General features: G+C 36.3%; 1 protein-coding gene across 2 annotated transcripts; it reads right to left on the minus strand.

Moving 5' to 3' along the window:
• Window positions 1–843: 843 nt before the first annotated feature.
• LOC138327863 (uncharacterized) lies at window positions 844–17,963 on the minus strand. Of its 2 annotated transcripts, XM_069274289.1 has the most exons (26): window positions 17,810–17,963; window positions 17,432–17,521; window positions 16,678–16,996; window positions 16,067–16,183; window positions 15,643–15,795; window positions 15,194–15,325; window positions 14,452–14,617; window positions 14,035–14,188; window positions 13,541–13,651; window positions 13,055–13,273; window positions 12,551–12,747; window positions 11,975–12,166; window positions 11,102–11,314; window positions 10,739–10,880; window positions 10,078–10,356; window positions 9,337–9,422; window positions 8,852–9,018; window positions 7,808–8,033; window positions 7,095–7,166; window positions 6,851–6,916; window positions 5,220–5,392; window positions 3,497–3,705; window positions 2,857–2,997; window positions 2,357–2,449; window positions 1,974–2,132; window positions 844–1,516 (listed from the first exon to the last, which is right to left on the minus strand). In XM_069274289.1, exons 3-26 carry the CDS (start codon window positions 16,946–16,948, stop codon window positions 1,373–1,375), a joined length of 3,882 nt encoding a protein of 1,293 aa, XP_069130390.1. In that variant the 5' UTR covers window positions 16,949–16,996; window positions 17,432–17,521; window positions 17,810–17,963; the 3' UTR covers window positions 844–1,372. The 2 variants fall into 2 exon arrangements, with proteins under 2 accessions (XP_069130390.1, XP_069130391.1); XM_069274290.1 differs by lacking the exon at window positions 17,432–17,521 and having other exon boundaries at window positions 17,810–17,961.
• Between the last annotated feature and the right edge of the window lie 2,383 nt (window positions 17,964–20,346).

Here is a 20,346-nt window from a genome sequence, read left to right on the forward strand (position 1 = left end):
GACAAAGTGTTGTTTTTTCGGGTTGATCCGAAATCCAAGATGGCCTTCCAGCCGCCATCTGAAACATTAGAACTTCTTCTCAAGTTCTACCAGTGGGATTTGGCTGAAACTTGCATGAAATGATCTGACATGGTCCGACAGTGTTGTTATTTTTTGGTAGATCCGAAATCCAAGATGGCCGTCACAGCCGCCATCTTGAAAACACATTTGAACTTCTCTCAGTTCTACCAGTGGGATTTGGCTGAAACTTGCATGAAATGATCCTGACAACAGTGTTGTTATTTTTCGGTTGATCCGAAATCCAAGATGGCTGCCACAGCCGCCATCTTGAAAACACATTTTGAACTTCTTCTCAAGTTCTACTGGTGCAATTTGGCTGAAACTTGCATGAAATGATCCTGACATGGTCCCGACAAAGTGTTGTTATTTTTCGGGTCGATCCGAAATCCAAGATGGCCGTCACAGCCGCCATCTTGAAAACACATTTAGAACTTCTTCTCAAGTTCTACCGGTGCGATTTGGCTGAAATTTTGCATGAAATGATCCTGACATGGGTCCGACAAAGTATTGTTACATCTCTAGTTGATCCCAAATCGAAGATGACTACCATGACACTATATCTAATTAATTTCCTATATGTTAAGGCCCTTGGGCCTCTTGTTTGAAATAAAATTTGTTGAAAGAAATTGAAAATGATCCTGACAAAGTGACACCATATATAATTAATTTTACTATTGTCAAGGTAGTCAGATGACCGTTAAGGCCCTCTGGGCCTCTTGTTCTGAAATATGTTGGGAAAGTATGATATCCACTCAATTCAAAAGAAAAAAATAACTCTACATGTGCTTTTTAAATAAAATTTTATATGGAGTGAACAATCATGATATTGTTGGATGTAACATAACATTTTAGGTTTATGTACAATATGATATGTAAAATGTGGTACTTTGGCAAATAACTTTCTGTACAACCACTGAATATCATAGACACCCGACGGGTAACATTTAAAATTCCATGGACACACTCGACCATGGGGCAAGAATGAACTTTCATACTGCATGCAACAGTTCATTATCATAGTACTTCCTTCCTATCTTTTACACAGCTACTCCAATATTTATAAAACTTTATTGCACTAGTATTTGGATTTATAATATCTGGATCAAGACTTTAAAAAACTTCACTATATGAACCTGTATATAGCATGATGTCAATATACAGACACCCGTAAACAAAAACTGTTCTATTTTCAGTATGCATCATTAAAATTAATTTGTCACCCATGTTTGAACACAATTCCTCAACACATAAAGCTTCTATTTCCATTAAGCACTTGAAAGACCATGAGTAGAATAAGGACTGTGTAGAGTTATCACACTGGAGCCTCGCGGGGCTCGATTAGGATCTCGTTGATACCCACATGCGGTGGCTGTGTGACCGCATACAACACGGCTCGCGCCACGTCCTCGGGATCCAGGATACGACAAAGCTGACTGCCATCATATGCTTCCTTAGCCTATAACAAGAAATGTTCATCTAAACATCGCTACACAATTTGTATGAACTACCTACCATTGAGCCTCATTTAGTCAAGTTATATTTACAATGTTGGTAATTCCAATACACAAGCATTGTGTGTTGGTCACAATAATTGATTTTGCTTTATACTGGATATTCGAATTTAGTTTCTGTAAACCAACTGACTTTCATGTAAAATTAAATTTTGTACATTGTGTATTTAGTAGGCAATAATAGATTGCATAATTACACCATGGTATAGATTAGGTAAATCTGTAGAAAAATAGATCGCAAAGTAAAATCATCATGAAAAAGTCCTTAAAAATACATAGTTAGTCGCCACAAAAATCAGTTGGTTTACAGTAAACTTATAAGTTCTATCATGGTTATGCTAATATAAAGTCAACAAATAATTAAAAATTCCTTGAACGTCTGTGTGTATGACAATTCTATACCTCGGAGTCTGTATTTGTTGTGAGGAGTTCTGTGGCAACATCTCCTGGTTGTATACACGTCACCCGTATCCCTGACTTACACACTTCCTGTCTCAGGGCCTGGGACAATCCTTCTACGTAGAACTTTGTACCGGAGTACACAGCCAGACCAGGGAAACCCTGAAATAGTAAATACCCAGCATAGATAGTACACAGCCAAACCAGGGAAACCCTGAAATAGCAAATACCAAGCATAAATAGTACCCAGGGAAACCCTGAAATAGTAAATACCCAGTATAAATAGTACAAAGCCAGGCCAAGGAAACCCTGAAATAGTAAATAGTAAATTTCTTGAGATGACAATTCCTGACTTATGTTGATAGTTGGTATTATCTAGTACTGACCTTTCTCCCTGCATCCGATGACATATTAACAATGTGTCCAGACTGACGCTTCACCATCCCATCCAGTACGGCCCCGATACCATTTGTCAGACCCTGTTAATGAAATCAACTGTTTAAATGTATAGGGTATCATGCATTCAACATCATAATAAAGCAGCTTGGCAGAGGTGGGAAGACTGTGCCTGGGGAGACTGTGCCATAAGTTTTAAGTCTATTGTGTAGTTGTTAATAGTAACCCACATGACCTTGACCTCTACATAAACAACTATCTGTCTCACAATAATGTGACTAACCTCTATATTGACATCTATTTTACATGACCTTGACCCTTGTGTAGCTACTAACCTTGATATTGACATCTAATTTACATGACCTTGCCCCTGTGTAGTTACTAACCTTGATATTGACATATATTTTACATGACCTTGACACCTGTGTTACTAGTAACCTTGATATTGACATCTATTTTACATGACCTTGACCCCTTTGTTGCTACTAACCTTGATATTGACATCTATCTGTCGTTCCCATTCATCTTCGTGAAGATTCTTCATCATGGTGTAGTACATGGTGCCAGCGTTGTTGACCATAATGTCCACAGGACCAAGGATGGACTCTGTTTGACTCACCAACTGTTTCACCTTTACATCAAGCAATGTTAAACAACAGTTAGGTATTCATGTTAAGTTTAGACTTTTCCTTTTCAGCAATTTGTAAGACTTATTTATACTTCATAATCTACATTAAATTGCTTGCCATTAGTCAATGCTACAATCAATGTCACAATTATAACATCCTCAATACTCCAGGGGTTCTGATCACTTGCAATCTCTACACCCCTGGACTAATCTCATCGTAAAAATGAAGGCAGCTCAGGGGAATAAATCTGAACCAATCACAGGCCTGCAAAGATTTCCTTTGAAGCGACATCAAACTTCAAAGCCACAAAGTCAACCACAGTGTACTGTTATACATTTTTTTATGTTCATCAAAGGACAAATTTACATGTTCTGTTCTGTTGCCTCCAATTTTCCGATGGGGTGTAGAGATATTGTATGTGATCGGAACCCCTGGAGTGTCGAGGATGCAATCATAACTACTAATAATATTCCTTCTTTGACCTCTAACCTTTGACCTTACCTCATCCCTTTTTGTGACGTCAGTTTGGATACAGATACCCACACCACCATTGCTTTTGATGTCTTTCTCTATTTCCTGTAACCGATCCACTCGTCTCGCAGCCATGGCGACCTTGGCCCCAGCTCGAGCCAAAGTCTTAGCGATGGCCTTGCCAATACCACTGGAGGCTCCCGTCACTATGGCAACCCTTCCATTAAGTGGCCCAATATCTGTATGAATTTAATATTATAATAAATATCATCTGTGTTCTGAGGTCTAGTCAAGAAAAAACCCATCGAAAATGATGCTTGTTTGAAAAAAAACCCTGCATAACTATAATAACAGATTTGAAGACCAAACATATAGGGGCAAAACAAATCATGTGTGGTAACCAGATAGTAAAAAGGAAGGTCGGTAACTTTGATAACCATTTTAAGGTTTATTTTTTGGGTTTTTTTTAAATTCACGTTTTTTGGTTTTTTTTTTCAAGGCTGGGTAAGGGGGGAGGGGTGTTGTTTAAAGAAAATGTGATGATTGTACAATTTAATACGATTTAATACGACAAATAATGGATGCAGGCTTTTAGCCTCTATATCCATATCAATATTACATGAATTCAATGATACAATGATTACTACTTCTAGTGTAATTATAAATGTTCTTTGTATCCATATTCTTCTGATCGCTATTAATGTAGAGTATACAGTATACATATAATATATACATGTAATTTAATGTTCATTAATGTTACAAACACTATTATTATCACTAATTGTTCTTGAGTAAAAATAAAATGGTTTTCATAGCTGCCTCACTGTTAATCATTAGATAAGCATTAATTATAGCTAGTATTTATGAGAGAAGCAGTCAGTTAAGAATAATGATAACCTCGCATTACCTTGATTTTGGTAACCATGAAGTATATTGCTCTTGATAAATGGAATTATTTTCATTATGGGAAAACAGACCTCATCCATTCATGCCATCTAACATAGCTATATATATATACAAAACATAACAACTACTGTATTGTATATCAATTATACCCTTTGAGACAGCCCCTCCCTAACATATATATAGTGTGCTACTAGATTGTGTAAATAATTTGGTATTGTTAAAATATTGTATGTTATCTACTGGAATGGACATATATCAGTATTGGAATGACATTATATATTTAAACACGCTATGTGCCAATTTTGGAAGTTATTTCATAAATAATTTTACCTGCCGACATAACTGTGTTGTGTGGGGAATATCAACCAACACTGACAATAACCAGATGTAATCAAACTAGAGTTATCCCCCTTCAACTACAATTTTCTATTTTTACCTGAGCAGGTGATTGTGGCTCAATATTGCAACTTTATCACTCACATTATAAAATAGAGTGACTATAGTTAAGATCAAAACAGCTATTTAAAATTAATTTTATAAAAAATATGTGTTCTTTACACAGACTGTATATTGATAAATTAAGAGATGTGATACTGATGTATAAAAGATGTACCAGTAATATACATTAAGATGGTTTGAATATTCTCATCAATTAACGATCATTGTGCTAAATTTTAGAAATTTCCAACATTCCATATATTCTGTAAAAATTCAGCAGATCATGGCAAATCACATGGACTGAATGCAACAAGCTATACAATTAATGAGTGCATGTATGGATGATTCACATGTTCCACTTGAACTGAATTCCTGATTACATGTTTATGAATTAACACCATCTAATTACCCTTTCTCACTGTCCCCTGTCCTGAGGAGATGATCCCTTGCTTGCAGAGCTGTGTGAAGTAGGTTTTGAGAAGTTCCCCATCGGTTCCTGGATATTTCATATTTAATTCCGTCAAGGCTTTGTCCAGATTATCTGTGCAGTAGGTACTCAAGCCACTAAAGAAACTTTCATCCCTAAAAATAAACAAGAACAGTATTTAATAAAGTGTGTCACAAGTGTCTGATATAGGAGTGTAGGTGTCAGCAGTATGAGATATAGGAGTGTAGGTGTCATCGGTATCTGATATGGGAGTGTAGGTGTCACCAGTATCTGATATAGGCGTGTAGGCGTCACCAGTATCTGATATAGGAGTGTAGGTGTCACCAGTATCTGATAGAGAGTGTAGGTGTCATCCGTATCTGATATAGGAGTGTAGGTGTCACCAGTATCTGATATAGGAGTGTAGGTGTCACCAGTATCTGATATAGGAGTGTAGGTGTCACCAGTATCTGATATAGGAGTGTAGGTGTCACCAGTATCTGATATAGGAGTGTAGGTGTCACCAGTATCTGATATAGGAGTGTAGGTGTCACCAGTATCTGATATAGGAGTGTAGGTGTCCCAGTATGTTATATAGGAGTGTAGGTGACGCCAGTTTGTGATAAAGGAGTGTAGGTGTTACCTGCTTCTGATATAGGAGTGTAGGTGTCACCTGTATCTGATATAGGAGTGTAGGCGTCACCAGTATCTGATATAGGAGTGTAGGTGTCACCAGTATCTGATATAGGAGTGTAGGTGTCACCAGTATCTGATATAGGAGTGTAGGTGTCACCAGTATGTTATATAGGAGTGTAGGTGTCACCAGTTTGTGATATAGGAGTGTAGGTGTTACCTGCTTCTGATATAGGAGTGTAGGTGTCACCAGTATCTGATATAGGAGTGTAGGTGTCACCAGTATCTGATATAGGAGTGTAGGTGTCACCAGTATCTGATATAGGAGTGTAGGTGTCACCAGTATCTGATATAGGAGTGTAGGTGTCACCAGTGTGTGGTATAGGAGTGTAGGTGTCACCAGTGTGTGGTATAGGAGTGTAGGTGTCACCAGTGTGTGGTATAGGAGTGTAGGTGTCACCAGTTTGTGATATAGGAGTGTAGGTGTCACCAGTGTGTTATATAGGAGTGTAGGTGTCACCAGTGTGTGGTATAGGAGTGTAGGTGTCACCAGTGTGTGGTATAGGAGTGTAGGTGTCACCAGTTTGTGATATAGGAGTGTAGGTGTCACCAGTTTGTGATATAGGAGTGTAGGTGTCACCAGTTTGTGATATAGAAGTGTAGGTGTCACCAGTTTGTGATATAGGAGTGTAGGTGTCACCAGTTTGTGATATAGGACTGTAGGTGTCCCCAGTATCTGATATAGGAGTGTAGGTGTCACCAGTATCTGATAATAGTAGTGTAGGTGTCATTTGACTTTTATACAGGAATTGAGGATTTAGGAATGTTGTTAAAAATGTTCATAAGCATAGTTTGCCATACACATACAGTGTATTGTAAACATTTCATAAGAAATTTGATGGGGAATGGAATTACTACACAAGTTGGTTAAATAGTAGTTGTTGTGTTTTGAAATAAACTTATTTTTACAGTATATTTACCTGATGTAAGACTCCAATAATCTCTGTATATCTGTCATGCCATCAGTGTCTGTGCATTCTAGAACTCTATAATAATTCACAATAAAAGCTATTTAGCAAATCAAGTTTTACACATTTGGGGCAGATACAATTACCACTTAAGCAATATAACCCTTTTCTTGTAAGAGCTATCAAACTATATATCAATTGATCAATTAGTTTAAATGAATGAATAATTAAATGAATTAAATTGTACAAAAATCACCTTTTTCTCCATTCAGTGAACTTGATGACCTCAACAGGAAAACCGTTGGCATTCATCCATTTGTACAGCCAACTAAATCACGGGTCATAAATAAGAAGTCAAGATGTAATTATCAGTATGTACACTCTGATAAAAGGATACTACAACTCAAAATTAAAAAAATATCATGGAAAGTCAATTGTGATATTTAATACATTATGTAAAAGGGGAGTTAAGTCTCTCTCGAAATGTTTGTGCAAATAGTGTAAACCAATTTTCTTTCGCGTGTGATTTATTTTTACGAATTTTGCGGTAAAGGTAAACTCACAAAAGCTTATCTCCGCGAATTGATATCTTCCACATTTCTTGCACCATTACATACAAAGATATTTCCATTCAATTTAAATTTGCGAAACTTAATCTCCGCGATAACGTTGTGAAACAAAATCGTGGAATTAAGTAGCTGTGAAAGAGAAAGTTTGCATACAGAATCTGACTAAACATTAAGTGGGTTTCATATATATAATTTGGTTTGATTCATTATATCCTGTTAACAGTCAAGAGACATTTAAGGATGGCCTTTTGTGGATAGTAGTGAAGATACTTGTGAAACATCTGGCTCTAATGATAAATACATACTGGGATATTTAAAAGTTATGGATTGATAATTTGCATCTTTATACTACTTTTTATGTTTAATAACATTAAGATTTTTGACTAGTGGGTTTAGTCACCTGCAGTGTATAGGTTTAGAGTTGATGATATGATAGACTTTTCCTAGAGCCGTAGATAAGTTGTACGTCATCCTGACGAGGAACTTTGCAGCAAAGTCGACAGGTGTCATCTCCACCAGCCAATCAACATCAGGAGCAGCTCCCAGCCTGGTGATGACCTTGAGCATCAGCAAGGTCAGATCCTGGGGGTTCCAGTAGGCCTGCTTCATGTCTCCTGACATGTTACCTATCAAATCATGTAATATCTGTATTTAATCTATTATGCATGATTAAAAGGTCTCTATTTGTTCTGGATCTAGTATGGTCACTAAGGATGGTCTCCCTGTATGTGAAATGTATGTGTGTGGTGGACAGATGATTTACATCTTTCCTTCAAGTAAAACACACCACCAGAGAATAGTTTAAGCATAAATGAACTAGCTGACAAAGTAGTAACAAGTCTTGTGATTCCAGTAGAAACTACATAAGTTATTTTCCAGGTAGTATTGTCCGGGAATCCAATACGTAATTGACTCATAGAGTTAAATGCTCAACTAGAAATTAAAAATAAACAAGAGGCCCAATGGCCTTAACGATCATCTGACTACCTTGGCAATAGTCGGACATTAATTAGATATTGTGTCATGGTCGACATTTCTTCAATTTAGGATCAACCAGAGATGTAACAACACTTTGTCAAGATCATGTCAGGATCATTTCATGTAAGTTTCAGCTAAATCGTACCAGTAGAATTTGAGAAGAAGTTCAAAATGCGAAAATTTCATGCAAGGCAGATGGCGCACGTCGGACGATGATGGATAAAACATGATGACTATATGACTATCCTTTTTATAAAAACTTATTTGGAAGAGAAATAATGCCTAAAATATAATACTTGGCATGCTCATACTTGTGGAGGTAACATTTGTGTTGTTCCAGAGCTTCATATTGTAGAATAAATCTATATGTAACCACAGGCTCAGTAACTAGTCATTCCAACAGGACTACCTGGAGTTACTCTCTACACATTAAAATAAGATCACCAATCATTCATTGACCACTTACCTAGCCTGTAGATGACCACAGGAATACCTCTCTGGTCAGCTCTAGATATTAGCTGTTCGGCCACCCACTTGGACTGTGAGTATCCATCGGTCAGCTGGTCACAGAATGGCGTAATATCATCATTTTCTCTACAGTCTTTAAGCCCGTTAGGGAACACAGCATCAGTACTAGAATACAAGACATGCCCAGTTTGTTGGCTTTATTTCATGATTCTTCAAATAAGGAGCTGATGACATCACATTAGTAAATGCTACAAATGCATTTCAATGCTCGAAACAAACATATCTTCCTAACTATGAACTTTGTGAAAAGTTTAAAATGACCAACCCCAGTAATTTCAATACAATTCACATTAGCTATAGGTGATTCTGGCTTAATACCCATTTTTTTTACAAATCTATAAGAAGATATTTTGAAGAATTTTGAGTAATGACTCAAAAGATACAGTACTGTTACAAATTATACCTCGTTTCATTAGAACATACCTGACATAGTGGATTGGTTTGATTTTGCCTGTACAGGCAAACAACACCATGTTCACTGTACCGTTGACATTGGCACCTTGTAATGCCTACAAAACATTTCACACAATACATTGTTATACAGAAAACAATTAAGATCTTACGGTACAATGATAATGTCTGCATTTGAAACATGTTTTCACAGCAATTCTATTAAACATTGTTAAAGATGCTCCATTGCCGACAGAGCATAAACTTAAATGCTCATCATTTGAATAATAATTGGTCTTAAATTGTTTATAAATATGTCTAATGAACACAAAAATAATTAATATAAAATAATCTATTTTGCTCTTGGTGTACATGTAATCAGTACGTCATTCCATATAGGACTTAGTGCCACAAATTTTTTCAGGATGCAAACAATTATTTCTTATTTTTTATTTTGAAGTAAAATTAGAAGCTCAAACTTTTCATTGGTGGTAATGGTGTAAAGTAAGTAACTTTTATAACTGAAGAAAAATACTAAATTGTCTGCTTCTGTTTTTGACAGAGAAAATATACCATTTGTCAGCGGTGGAGCATCTTTAAAATACATGAATAAATTTAATCGAAATTATAATATGTATAGCACTTGCTTTGGTGCAAATTGTTTCTTTTGTATTGTTGTCATGGTGATGTACCATAACACTATTAGGATGGGAAACATATGATGTAATCAATTTTTGCGTATATTGCCATGGTAACAATCTTACACATGCTTACACTATAGGGGTAGACAAGGTTGACAGAGGCTGCAGCGTGTATAATGTAATCGATTTCTGTGCACAGATATGTATAGTCATCCTCGTTCATGCCGAGCTTCATCAACGCCACATCTCCTTTTATGGCGTGAACCTGTGTCTTGAACTGCTCTGTCAGAAATGTCTGCTCCTCAGTAGGAGGCTCTGAACCAGACAGAATTCCAAACTGTTTCAGCGTGGCCTCTATACGGTCAGCAGGACTCTTGTTAGGAAGTTCACGTACCACACAATAGATTGTGGTCTGTCAGAAGCATCAACATGGTAACAAACCGCGCATGTACGGGGAAAACAATATTTTATCAGAATAATAAAGGAAATCACATTTTAAAGACATTATTGACTTTGTTTACTTAAGAAATCATTGTCTTTATAGAGAAAAGGAAAATTAATTTCTTAATTATGCTTTATTGAAGTTTATGATTTTATAATAATATCTATTAAAATGGAGTATCGGTAGTTAAATCTTTAAAAGATACAAATGTAATTCAAAATTGTTACATGTATATTGTTAGGGCTTTCAAATTATCCAATGAACTATTACCTGATGCCAAAACCACAGATAAGGACAAAAAAATCATTACTGAAGGGAAATATCATAATCTAGAGTTATTACGATTCCTAACCTGTGTTGTGAGAAGTAGCTCCCTCAGTAAGAATGCTCCCAGAAAGCCTGTTGTCCCAGTAAGGAGAACTCTTGCTTTCTTAAACTTGGTCTCGTTGTGTAGATTGAAGCTTCTCCAGAACGCTCTCAGCTTCATGTCGATACTGTGAAGAAAAGCAGTTTGTAGTTATGCTAGAGATTCACCAAACCACTTATAAGTTAAAGTGACTACTTCACTATTGTAGCAATAGGAGTGAAATGAAGGGAAGCATCCAAGAGATCCATATAGATCTCTCAGCTATTAAAAGACATACAAGAAAAGTTTTGGCATCCATTTGTCCAGCCAAAGGAGACATATCTTAAAATAACAACCTTCTTTACTTACTCAACCTTGGCCATGTCATGGCGTTTTACTTCTGCTTTCAGATCGAATGTCACTTTAGGAACTACAACATCATTTTCCGAGTTTTTCTTCTTTGCCTCTATCAGCTGACTGATGCTGGCTATGGTTGGGTAGATAAAGAGGTCACGGACCGTGATGTCCACCTGGTACTTGTCACGTAAGTTACCTAACAATTGTGTCGCCAGGAGGGAATGCCTGTGGATACACAAGGAAACAGTTATAATATACAATTTTCCTAAATACTCGTGGTCATAAGATGTTTTCTTCTTTTACTGTATAACATGACATGCCTATTGTGAAGAAATTTTTCGTTGATTTCATGGTTGCTGGGAAACATCGAATATCAAACACGACATATTTTTATTTCATAAATTATTGGAATCACTGTTCCACAGGACAACCCCATTTACCGGTATTGCTCCCGACGAAAAACTTTAAAAGCACAAAAGAATGTACCCATATATCAATATTCCCATAACTCTATTGTCCTACAAACATGTTTCTTCCTAAATAACATTCCACAGTATGTACTTTCTCACTGCATATTATTCATTGGACCTACCCGTACGTAACTTTCTCTTAGTTCTTACACATTCTTGATAGCCCAGTGCCAGTTTTGGTTATAAACAATTGAGTATAGAGGCTTGGTTACCGAGGATCAGATTTTTGTAAATGTATAAGCATCTTCATCTATTACAATTTTATTATTATTATCAACAAACCATATTCACTGTCACACTATACAATGTCACATTTTTAGCCAAGAACTCAAAATCACTCGTACTTATCAACATCCCAATATCTTTCCCTCTTTAAGTTTTTTTGAGAATCTCCTTATAAGGATCCACATCTTACCCTCCCTGGTCAAAGAAGCTTTCCTGTATGTCGACGTCCTTGATCTGTAGCACCTGTTTCCAGATCTGTGCTACTTCCTTCTCAGTCTCTGTAGACGGCTGAGCCTCTTTGTCAATGTCGTTTTCACACTCCTTGTCAAATGGAGGCAGTGCTTTCTTGTCCAGTTTACCTGTTGCCTCTACAATTGGGAGACTGTAAACAAAATGTTGATGTTTGATGTCAGTGAAAAAGTGAAAACACTTGGTGGGTGGTAGCAATTGTTTTGCAAAGTTTGGGGTATTGGAAATATTAATGAAATATGAAAAGTATTTGAAATTTCAGGAAAATAATTTGAGTCTGAGAGAAGTTACTGGTCTGGATTTCTTTGAAAGAAATATAAGGTTAACATTTAACAGGAATTAAAAAAAATAACAGGTTTCAAGGTAAAAATAATAATTTTTGTATGTTTTTGGGGAAATCATTTGGACAGCATTTGAGGGAATTATTTTGGATAAAATTTGGCAGAATCATAGGACAATTTTTGAAAGAAAAATTTAGATAACTTTCAATGCATAGATAACTGTTAAATGTACAAACCTGGGCATGATAACAAAGTATGCAGGAATCATGTAGAAAGGAAGACTGAGCTTAAGGGCAGCCCTTAGTGCTTTTTTAGACGTCTGACCCTCTGTCACCACGTAAGCTACCAGAAACTTGTTGTCCCCCTCATCTCCCTCCACCAGGATCACACAGGCCGTTACCTCTAGTAATTCTAAGATGGCTGTCTCTACTGCCTATCGAGTCAAAACATTGTGTGATAGGATTTTGCGTTTTTAATGAATACAAACATAAACTTATGATAAAATTTTACACAGTAACTTACCGCTACAAAATTTGTTTGTATTTTAATTATGGAAACATGGATGATGAGAAGCAGATTTCATAATATGCTTTTATTGTGTTATGAGTTTATCATTTTGGTTACTAGCTAGGATTCATAAGTCTAATTCCAAGAATCAAATCAGGGGAGATAATCATGAATTAGAATTAAATTGAGAAAATTGTATTAAAAACTTCTGGTGGTCTATCTATATACCTTACCTGTACTTCTATGGAGTATCCCCTGATTTTGACCATGGAGTCACATCGTCCACAGATTTCTAGACTACCATCAGACAACATGTACCCCCAGTCTCCAGTCCTGTACAGTTTGTCCCCGTTGCCCTTCGGTACTGCTGCAGGGCGAGGAATAAACCGGACTGCCTGCTGTTCTGGACGGTTGAGGTACCCCCTAGCCAGGGTTGGTCCTCCCACATAGATCTAGATAACAATTAAACATGTACATGGATGGATAATCCAACATAACTCGGCTTCAGGATAATGATCTACAACCTTAGATTAAAGATTTGCTAAGGTAACTTGACTATGATGTAAATTTTTGTAATATCATTTGTGATTGGCTCACTAAAGACTATTTTATGATCTAAGGGTCTTCCTTAATTCACATTATCAATTAAAATTACAATCCTGTTATATACACATAGGTAATATCACACATAATTCAATTCTTGTCTCAATCTGACTTACCTCCCCTGAACTGCCCACTGGCTGTGGATTGTGTTGGTCATCTAGAATGACCACTTCCACTCCGGGCAATATCCGTCCAACTGGACAAAACTTCCTTGAGTTTATAGCTCCCTGTAAGGTACAAATTTATTCTTAACTTTGCTGGAGAGATGTGGTCAAGTTTGACATGTATAAGCGTCCATCTATTATTATTATTATATAGTTGCTTCTATTCGCGGGTGAATTAGATATCGCTATATTCGTGGTCAAGTTAATTTCTGAGAACTTAATACTGGTACGGTACCTAAGGATTAAATGGAAAAAATGACAAGAAGGGATTATTAATGTTTATTGTTTGAAGCTGACAAATGTGCGAACATTTCTCCTTGCAGATAAGTGTCATCGATGAAACTGATTTTCTCTCTGTGAAATTAAACAACTACATAGATATATTAAACAGTTCTTATTTTAAAATATTTGACTCCATATATCAAAACCTATAGAGAACTAGGTACCTGATTATTTTGGAAGTATTCTCCCAGATCCTCACAAGCCACATCGTGACACTCAGACACACTGTAAAGGTTAAGGAACTGTATCCATGGTAACGTCTTCAGGCATCGCTCAAACAGAGCTGTGGTGACAACCTCCCCACAGAATAGAATCTGTCTGTAGTCAATCAGAATTGAAATTAAATTAATAGTGCATTAAAACATTATTTGACTAACTATTGCATAATACTTCAATATTCAAAAGACTTTGACAATTAATGTTCACTTTCACTGCAGAGAAATTGATTAGGTTCTATATGGGCAGTAACCTATGGTCTAGCTGTCAGACAGACATTGAATGGAATTTATTTTGTACTCAGGCACTACTCTGGTATCAAGGTTAATTCAAGTGTTGAACCCCAAGATGTTCAGAAAACCTACCTCATACTTTTAAGCTTTGTATCAAAGTCAAGTCCAGAGGTGTTCAGAACAGCTTCCAGGAGTGAAGGTGTGAAGAGCATACGTGTGATCTTGTGTTCGTGTAGAAATTCACACAGAAGAGGAGGGTCATAGATCACTGTGTTAGGGATGATGTACATGGGAATTCCTGGACAGGAGACAAATCAGCAAAGAGATTAGAATTATTTGGAAATTCCAATGTATTATTAATAATTTCATTCATTATTTCAATCCATAGCTTTTAAAAATGTATTTTGTACTCTTTATAGATTGCTAAAGCCGTTTGTATTCCAGTAATATATAAGTCCTTTTGTAACAAGAGAGGAGAAAAAGTAGCAACCATACCAGAGTTTGTACCTGGAACTGTTTTAATTGGTGACATACGAGCAGTAGCCGGATGCTCGACTTTTAAGCTACCTTGGTCATTGAGGTTATCAACCAAGTCCAGTCTCGTTACACCTTGTAAATCTTTGAGTGACCTTTTAGAAGATAAACTTTTAAGCAGAAATCATCACAAGTCCTTGTAGATTAACCAATTCACCCTTGAATCACTGATTACTTAGAGTAACCTTTTACACTTAAATTTTGAAGTAAAGTCTAACAGTAAAAAATTCAAACTTTTTAATTCAACATTTTGAGAATGAATTATTGAATCCTTACATATTCATACATACTTTTGAGGTATTATCATTGAGAAATTTCAAGTTCTTGATACTAATGATACCTTTAAGTAGTGGTCGTAACATTTCCCAGGTGAAGAAGATGTTACAAGCCTCTCTATCATCAGGTCTATAAGGGAATGCTAGGTGGCGCCAGTGGTATGAGAAAACTGAGCCTCTGTGTGGACACATGATCCCTGTAATGTAATTTTTTGAAAAGTTGGTGGAAATCTTAAGTGCCATAATAAATTTTTAGTTAATTTATATAATATACTATATTTGGCCAGTAGTAAGCTCCCATCCACCCTATCCTAGAAATATTGAAATGGATCATTAGAAGATGAGGCTTACTACTAACAGACACTACCTAGTTCCAAAATCAATGTAACTTCTTACATTATTGTGTTAGAACAGACTTTTTTCTATGAGTTAAAGCAGATTTTTTGACATATCATTGTTAATATAGCAAAGTTGGACAGTACAACCTCGAGTACTACTTTATAAGTACTCTCACCTTTAGGTTTTCCGGTGGTTCCTGAGGAATAAACAACATATGCCAGACTATCCAGAGTTGTTGAATTATCAGCATGTTTTTTCTTGTCTGTCTGCTCTTTAGTTTCCAGCTCTTTTGACCAACCCTCCTTCAATATCAGAACATTCCTTTTATCTGAAAACAAATTTTAAAATTGAATGTATGAAAGTTCATGCATTGTAATTAAAGTTCTCTTGATTACTATGGTTCCTTGTCTGTGAGGGTTTTTTTTCAATTTCTTGTATGATAGAACAATGTTTTAGCAAAATTCAATTTGCTGCTTGAGGTGATGTGTACACGTGTACACAATTCAATTTGTTGAAAATCATAAAATATTCTGCCTGGGTCAGATAGACCTAATGTTACTAAGTAAATATATAATTTCCATGACAACCATCATCATTACCTGGAATGGCTGAGACAAGTTCTGGAGATGTGATTATAACTACAGGATCAGCATCACTTAGTATAGACTGTAGGAGAGGTGGAGGGTAGGCCACGTCCAGGGGCAGGTAAGCTCCTCCTACAAAGGGAGACAACTATATCATCACAGGGAGATAACCATCATACAAAGGGAGACAACTATATCATCATGTAAGGGGAGATAATTATATCATCATACAATGGGGGATTACTAAATAATAGTCTGCTTAACCTTTAATAATTATTTTTTTGCCTTATATATATATTAGGCAAAAAAGAAAATAATTAAAAAGCCTAATAATAAAGGCAGGCGTAGCGGACTAACTAAATAATGGCAAAAGGTAAATTTGACTTGAATGGATTTCAACACAACAGTAAATATTTTTTCTTCGAAGGTAGCTATTTAATACTTCCACCAAACATGCTTTTGTTAACGATTTTAATCACAGTTCATACATTTGTTTCAAAGAACATTTGCATTGGAGAATCTGTGTCCAAGAAGATATTATTTTGACATTTACATTTCTATAAGTTTTGAAGAATCATAATGAAATACATATTGTACCATTGACATTCTTATAAATCAATACTTGCCTGCCTTTAGAATAGCTATGTAGGATAGTGAGAAGTTGATACTCTTATTGAGATAGATCCCCACACATTTGTCTGTACCCACACCCTGACTACGGAGGTAACCAGCAAGAATATTGGTACGATCCTCGAGTTCTTTAAAGGTCATGTGACTACCATCTGCCTCCACCAGTGCCACCTGAGAGGGCGTGGCTTCAGCCTGTCGTGAAAACATCTCATGTAGTAGCCCCTGCTCCTTGTAGTCATTCATCTCCTTTCCTGATTGGTCAGCCATCCTGATTTCTGATTGGTCAATCTTCAGTTTTCAAGATCATTCAGCTACCTGTTTCATGGAATTTAAAAGACTAGGAAATTTGGAAAACAAAAACAAAAACAAAAATCAAAACAAATGATCTCATACATATGGAACAGGCAGTGTAATCAAAGACTTGTCCAACTGTTTATGAAATAAAGGGAAGAAGGAATACCCCAAGAAAAATCACTGAGCTACCTGGCAATTGCCCTGTGGGTTTCAATCTTGCGACCCAGATGTGGAAGACTAGTGGCAGAATGTCATGACACCTTTATCACACTGTCACCATGGCGGATAATTGAATTGATAATAATTCTTATTGAGATGAAAAGAAATGCTGAAAACTTTTTCTTTCATTGGTACAGTCAAAATTTACAAATAACTCATAAGATGATGATTCACCCATTTGTCATGTGGGAAAACCTTGACTACAATAGGATAATAACAGATAATAAACTATCTCACCTGGTTACTATGTAGTATCTGTATGCCAAGGTCCTAAGTCAAGGTCTTTATCAGAACATCATCCCAAGTGTGTACATTTTAATATGTATGCTAAAAATACATTACTGAAGTGTCTCATAACAACCAAGTAAACAAATTATTATTATTATATGTATATTAAATAGAAGTTACATTGTTTCAACAGCTGATCCAGTGATAATGAAGCGAGTGTTAAATTTTGAACATCTATATTCACACAGCAGCTGTAACATACAGACGTTAGGCAGAAGAATTAAGATACAGGTGAAGTATGCATGTTTATGTTATAAACAATGCAATCTTAATTAAATCTAAGTATTTAGATAATAAATAAGACTAATGTCTTAAAAAATGTCTTACCTAGCTGATGTCAGCTGTCCATGTGTCAACTTTATCAGTTCACCACCATCCTTAACTCTCTTATCTGTATCCACGGGGACAGATACTTAACCTTTGACCCCTTCATACTCTCTTCACTGGATACAGGAACTCAGGATTAGAGTATATCTATACCGAGTGATGTAAGATTTACAAATAAACATGGACATAAAAATCAATATGTACAAAGATCAGTAATAGTGTAACATGTGGCAGGATATTGTTGACTATGAGATATGTAGTGTGGCTATAGTTACACATGTACACATACTGTACTCCCCGGGGAACACCCATACATAGTATTGGTGACTATGAGATATGTAGTGTGGCTATAGCTACACTGTACTCTCCGGGGAACGACTGTACAAAGATCATTATACTCAGGGTTATACAAACTCTTAATGAAGTAAGTGTCATACTGACAACTGGTTTATCAGTATCTACTTAACCAACATTTAAAGGATTGTATGGGGATCAATGCAGTTACTAATGGTGTTAAGCTGGAAACTGATGAAGTTATACTCTTTACAGCTAAAATGCCTTAAAATAAATCACATTCTGAAGTAATTTTTGCTTAAATGAACATTTTTGAATAGAAGTAAAGTATTTTAAATTTAGCATTCAACAGCAAGGGTTACTTAAGGACATGGCAGATTTTGTTAGCAGAAGAAAGCCTGAGTACCCAGAGAAAAACCACCAACCAATGGTCAGTACATGGCAACTACCTACATGGGATTTGAACTTGTGATCCAGAGGTGGAGGGTATATAGTAGTATGTTAGGACACAGGTAGAGCAAGGTACCGTTGGTTGGGACATCTTTTAAAACCACACGACCACCGCTGCCATCTCCAAGGAAAGTTAATTCTTTCTGAAACTTGAATGAAAACATTGGATACCAATTGAGAAGCATCAACATTTTTCATAGATAAATTGCTTATGAGATCGTTAACCTATTAGCAAAAATATAGCATTATTTTTTTCAATAAATAAGAAATTAAAAATACTTTATAGAAAATGTTTACATTAATGTGAATAGTCGGGCAAAGAAAACCAGTCTAAATGCGTTCATTGGCCTTCCAAAAGTTCTCACATATTAATACGACGGTCAAGTTCTGCTTAGTTTCCCAGTTCTGACCATTAAAGTAAAGAAAAGTTGAAAGCATTGAAAGCGAGGATGCGTGGAAATGTAACCACGGACATAGTGAGCCGGGAGGACGTTTTAGAATTTCCATACTTTAAATTAATTTCTTCGTACGCAGACATATTTTTAGACGAGAGATTTTTATTTTTCCATTTCATAAGAAATTATACTGGATACATTCACACCATTTTTACCGAAATTAAAAATACTTTATAGAAAATGTTTACATTAATGTTACAGTGCCATAGATTAATACCATATATTCCAGACTTCCTAGATACTATGACAAAATGTTTGGATAAATCTCACTAATAATGTTTCATTAAAATATTGTAGAAATACAAATATAACATTACACTACCTTAACCTACCTATCTTCATCCTGTGGTACACACGCCTAAAATTGTGGTTGATGTAGCCATTGATCATTATAAATCAGTTTTCATCTGTCCTCTCTGTCTATTGATTTTCTCTGTGTTTCTTTAAGCCATCTTCCACTTTGTTTACTCTACCACATCATTGTGCTTCTGTTTCTTATCTTTTTTTTTACTGGTAATGTGAGTTATCTCCCATATACATTTCATATATACAATACATATGTATTTTTTGTTCTTTTTGTCTTAGCCTTTTGGCTAACACAACACATTTAACACAAAAGTGGATGTTCCATTTTAGTCTCTGGCTATAAGAGGATGAGTATTGACAAGCATTCCTTTTTACAGCACAACACCCTAATAGAGGTGAACCAATGACCAAAGTATAAGTTCCAGTGTCATGAAGTATTACCTGGTATAGAGCCATGGCAAGACTTTCTTTCTTTGTAAGTTGAAGGCCATAATTAAGTCACAAAGACCCACTTTTAGTACATGGAAAAAAAATGTCACCTTATTTGAACCTAAGTTTCTCGTATAAGTGTTTAGAGATGATGCCCAGACAAAACAATCTGCAGAACATATACAAATATATACTGCAAACTTCCAGTAACCTATGGTACCAGTGGTACCCTTATTGATCCCACTCCTCTAGGGTACCAGTGGGACCCTTACTGATCACACGTCATCTAGGGTATTGGTGGGACCATTACTAATCCCACTCCTAGGGTACCGGTGGGACCCTTACTGATCACACCTCATCTAGGGTATTAATGGGACCATTACTAATCCCAGTCAACTAGAGTACTTGTGGGACCCTTGCTGATCCCAGTCACCTAGGGTACTGGTGGGACCCTTATTGATCCCAGTCACCTAGGGTACTGGTGGAACCCTTATTGATCCCAGTCACCTAGGGTACTGGTGGAACCCTTGCTGATCCCAATTATCTAGAGTACTGGTGGGACCCTTGCTGATCCCAGTCACCTAGGGTACTGGTGGGACCCTT

This window comes from Argopecten irradians, chromosome 7, assembly GCF_041381155.1.
Source record: "Argopecten irradians isolate NY chromosome 7, Ai_NY, whole genome shotgun sequence".
Taxonomy (NCBI): Eukaryota; Metazoa; Mollusca; class Bivalvia; order Pectinida; family Pectinidae; genus Argopecten; species Argopecten irradians.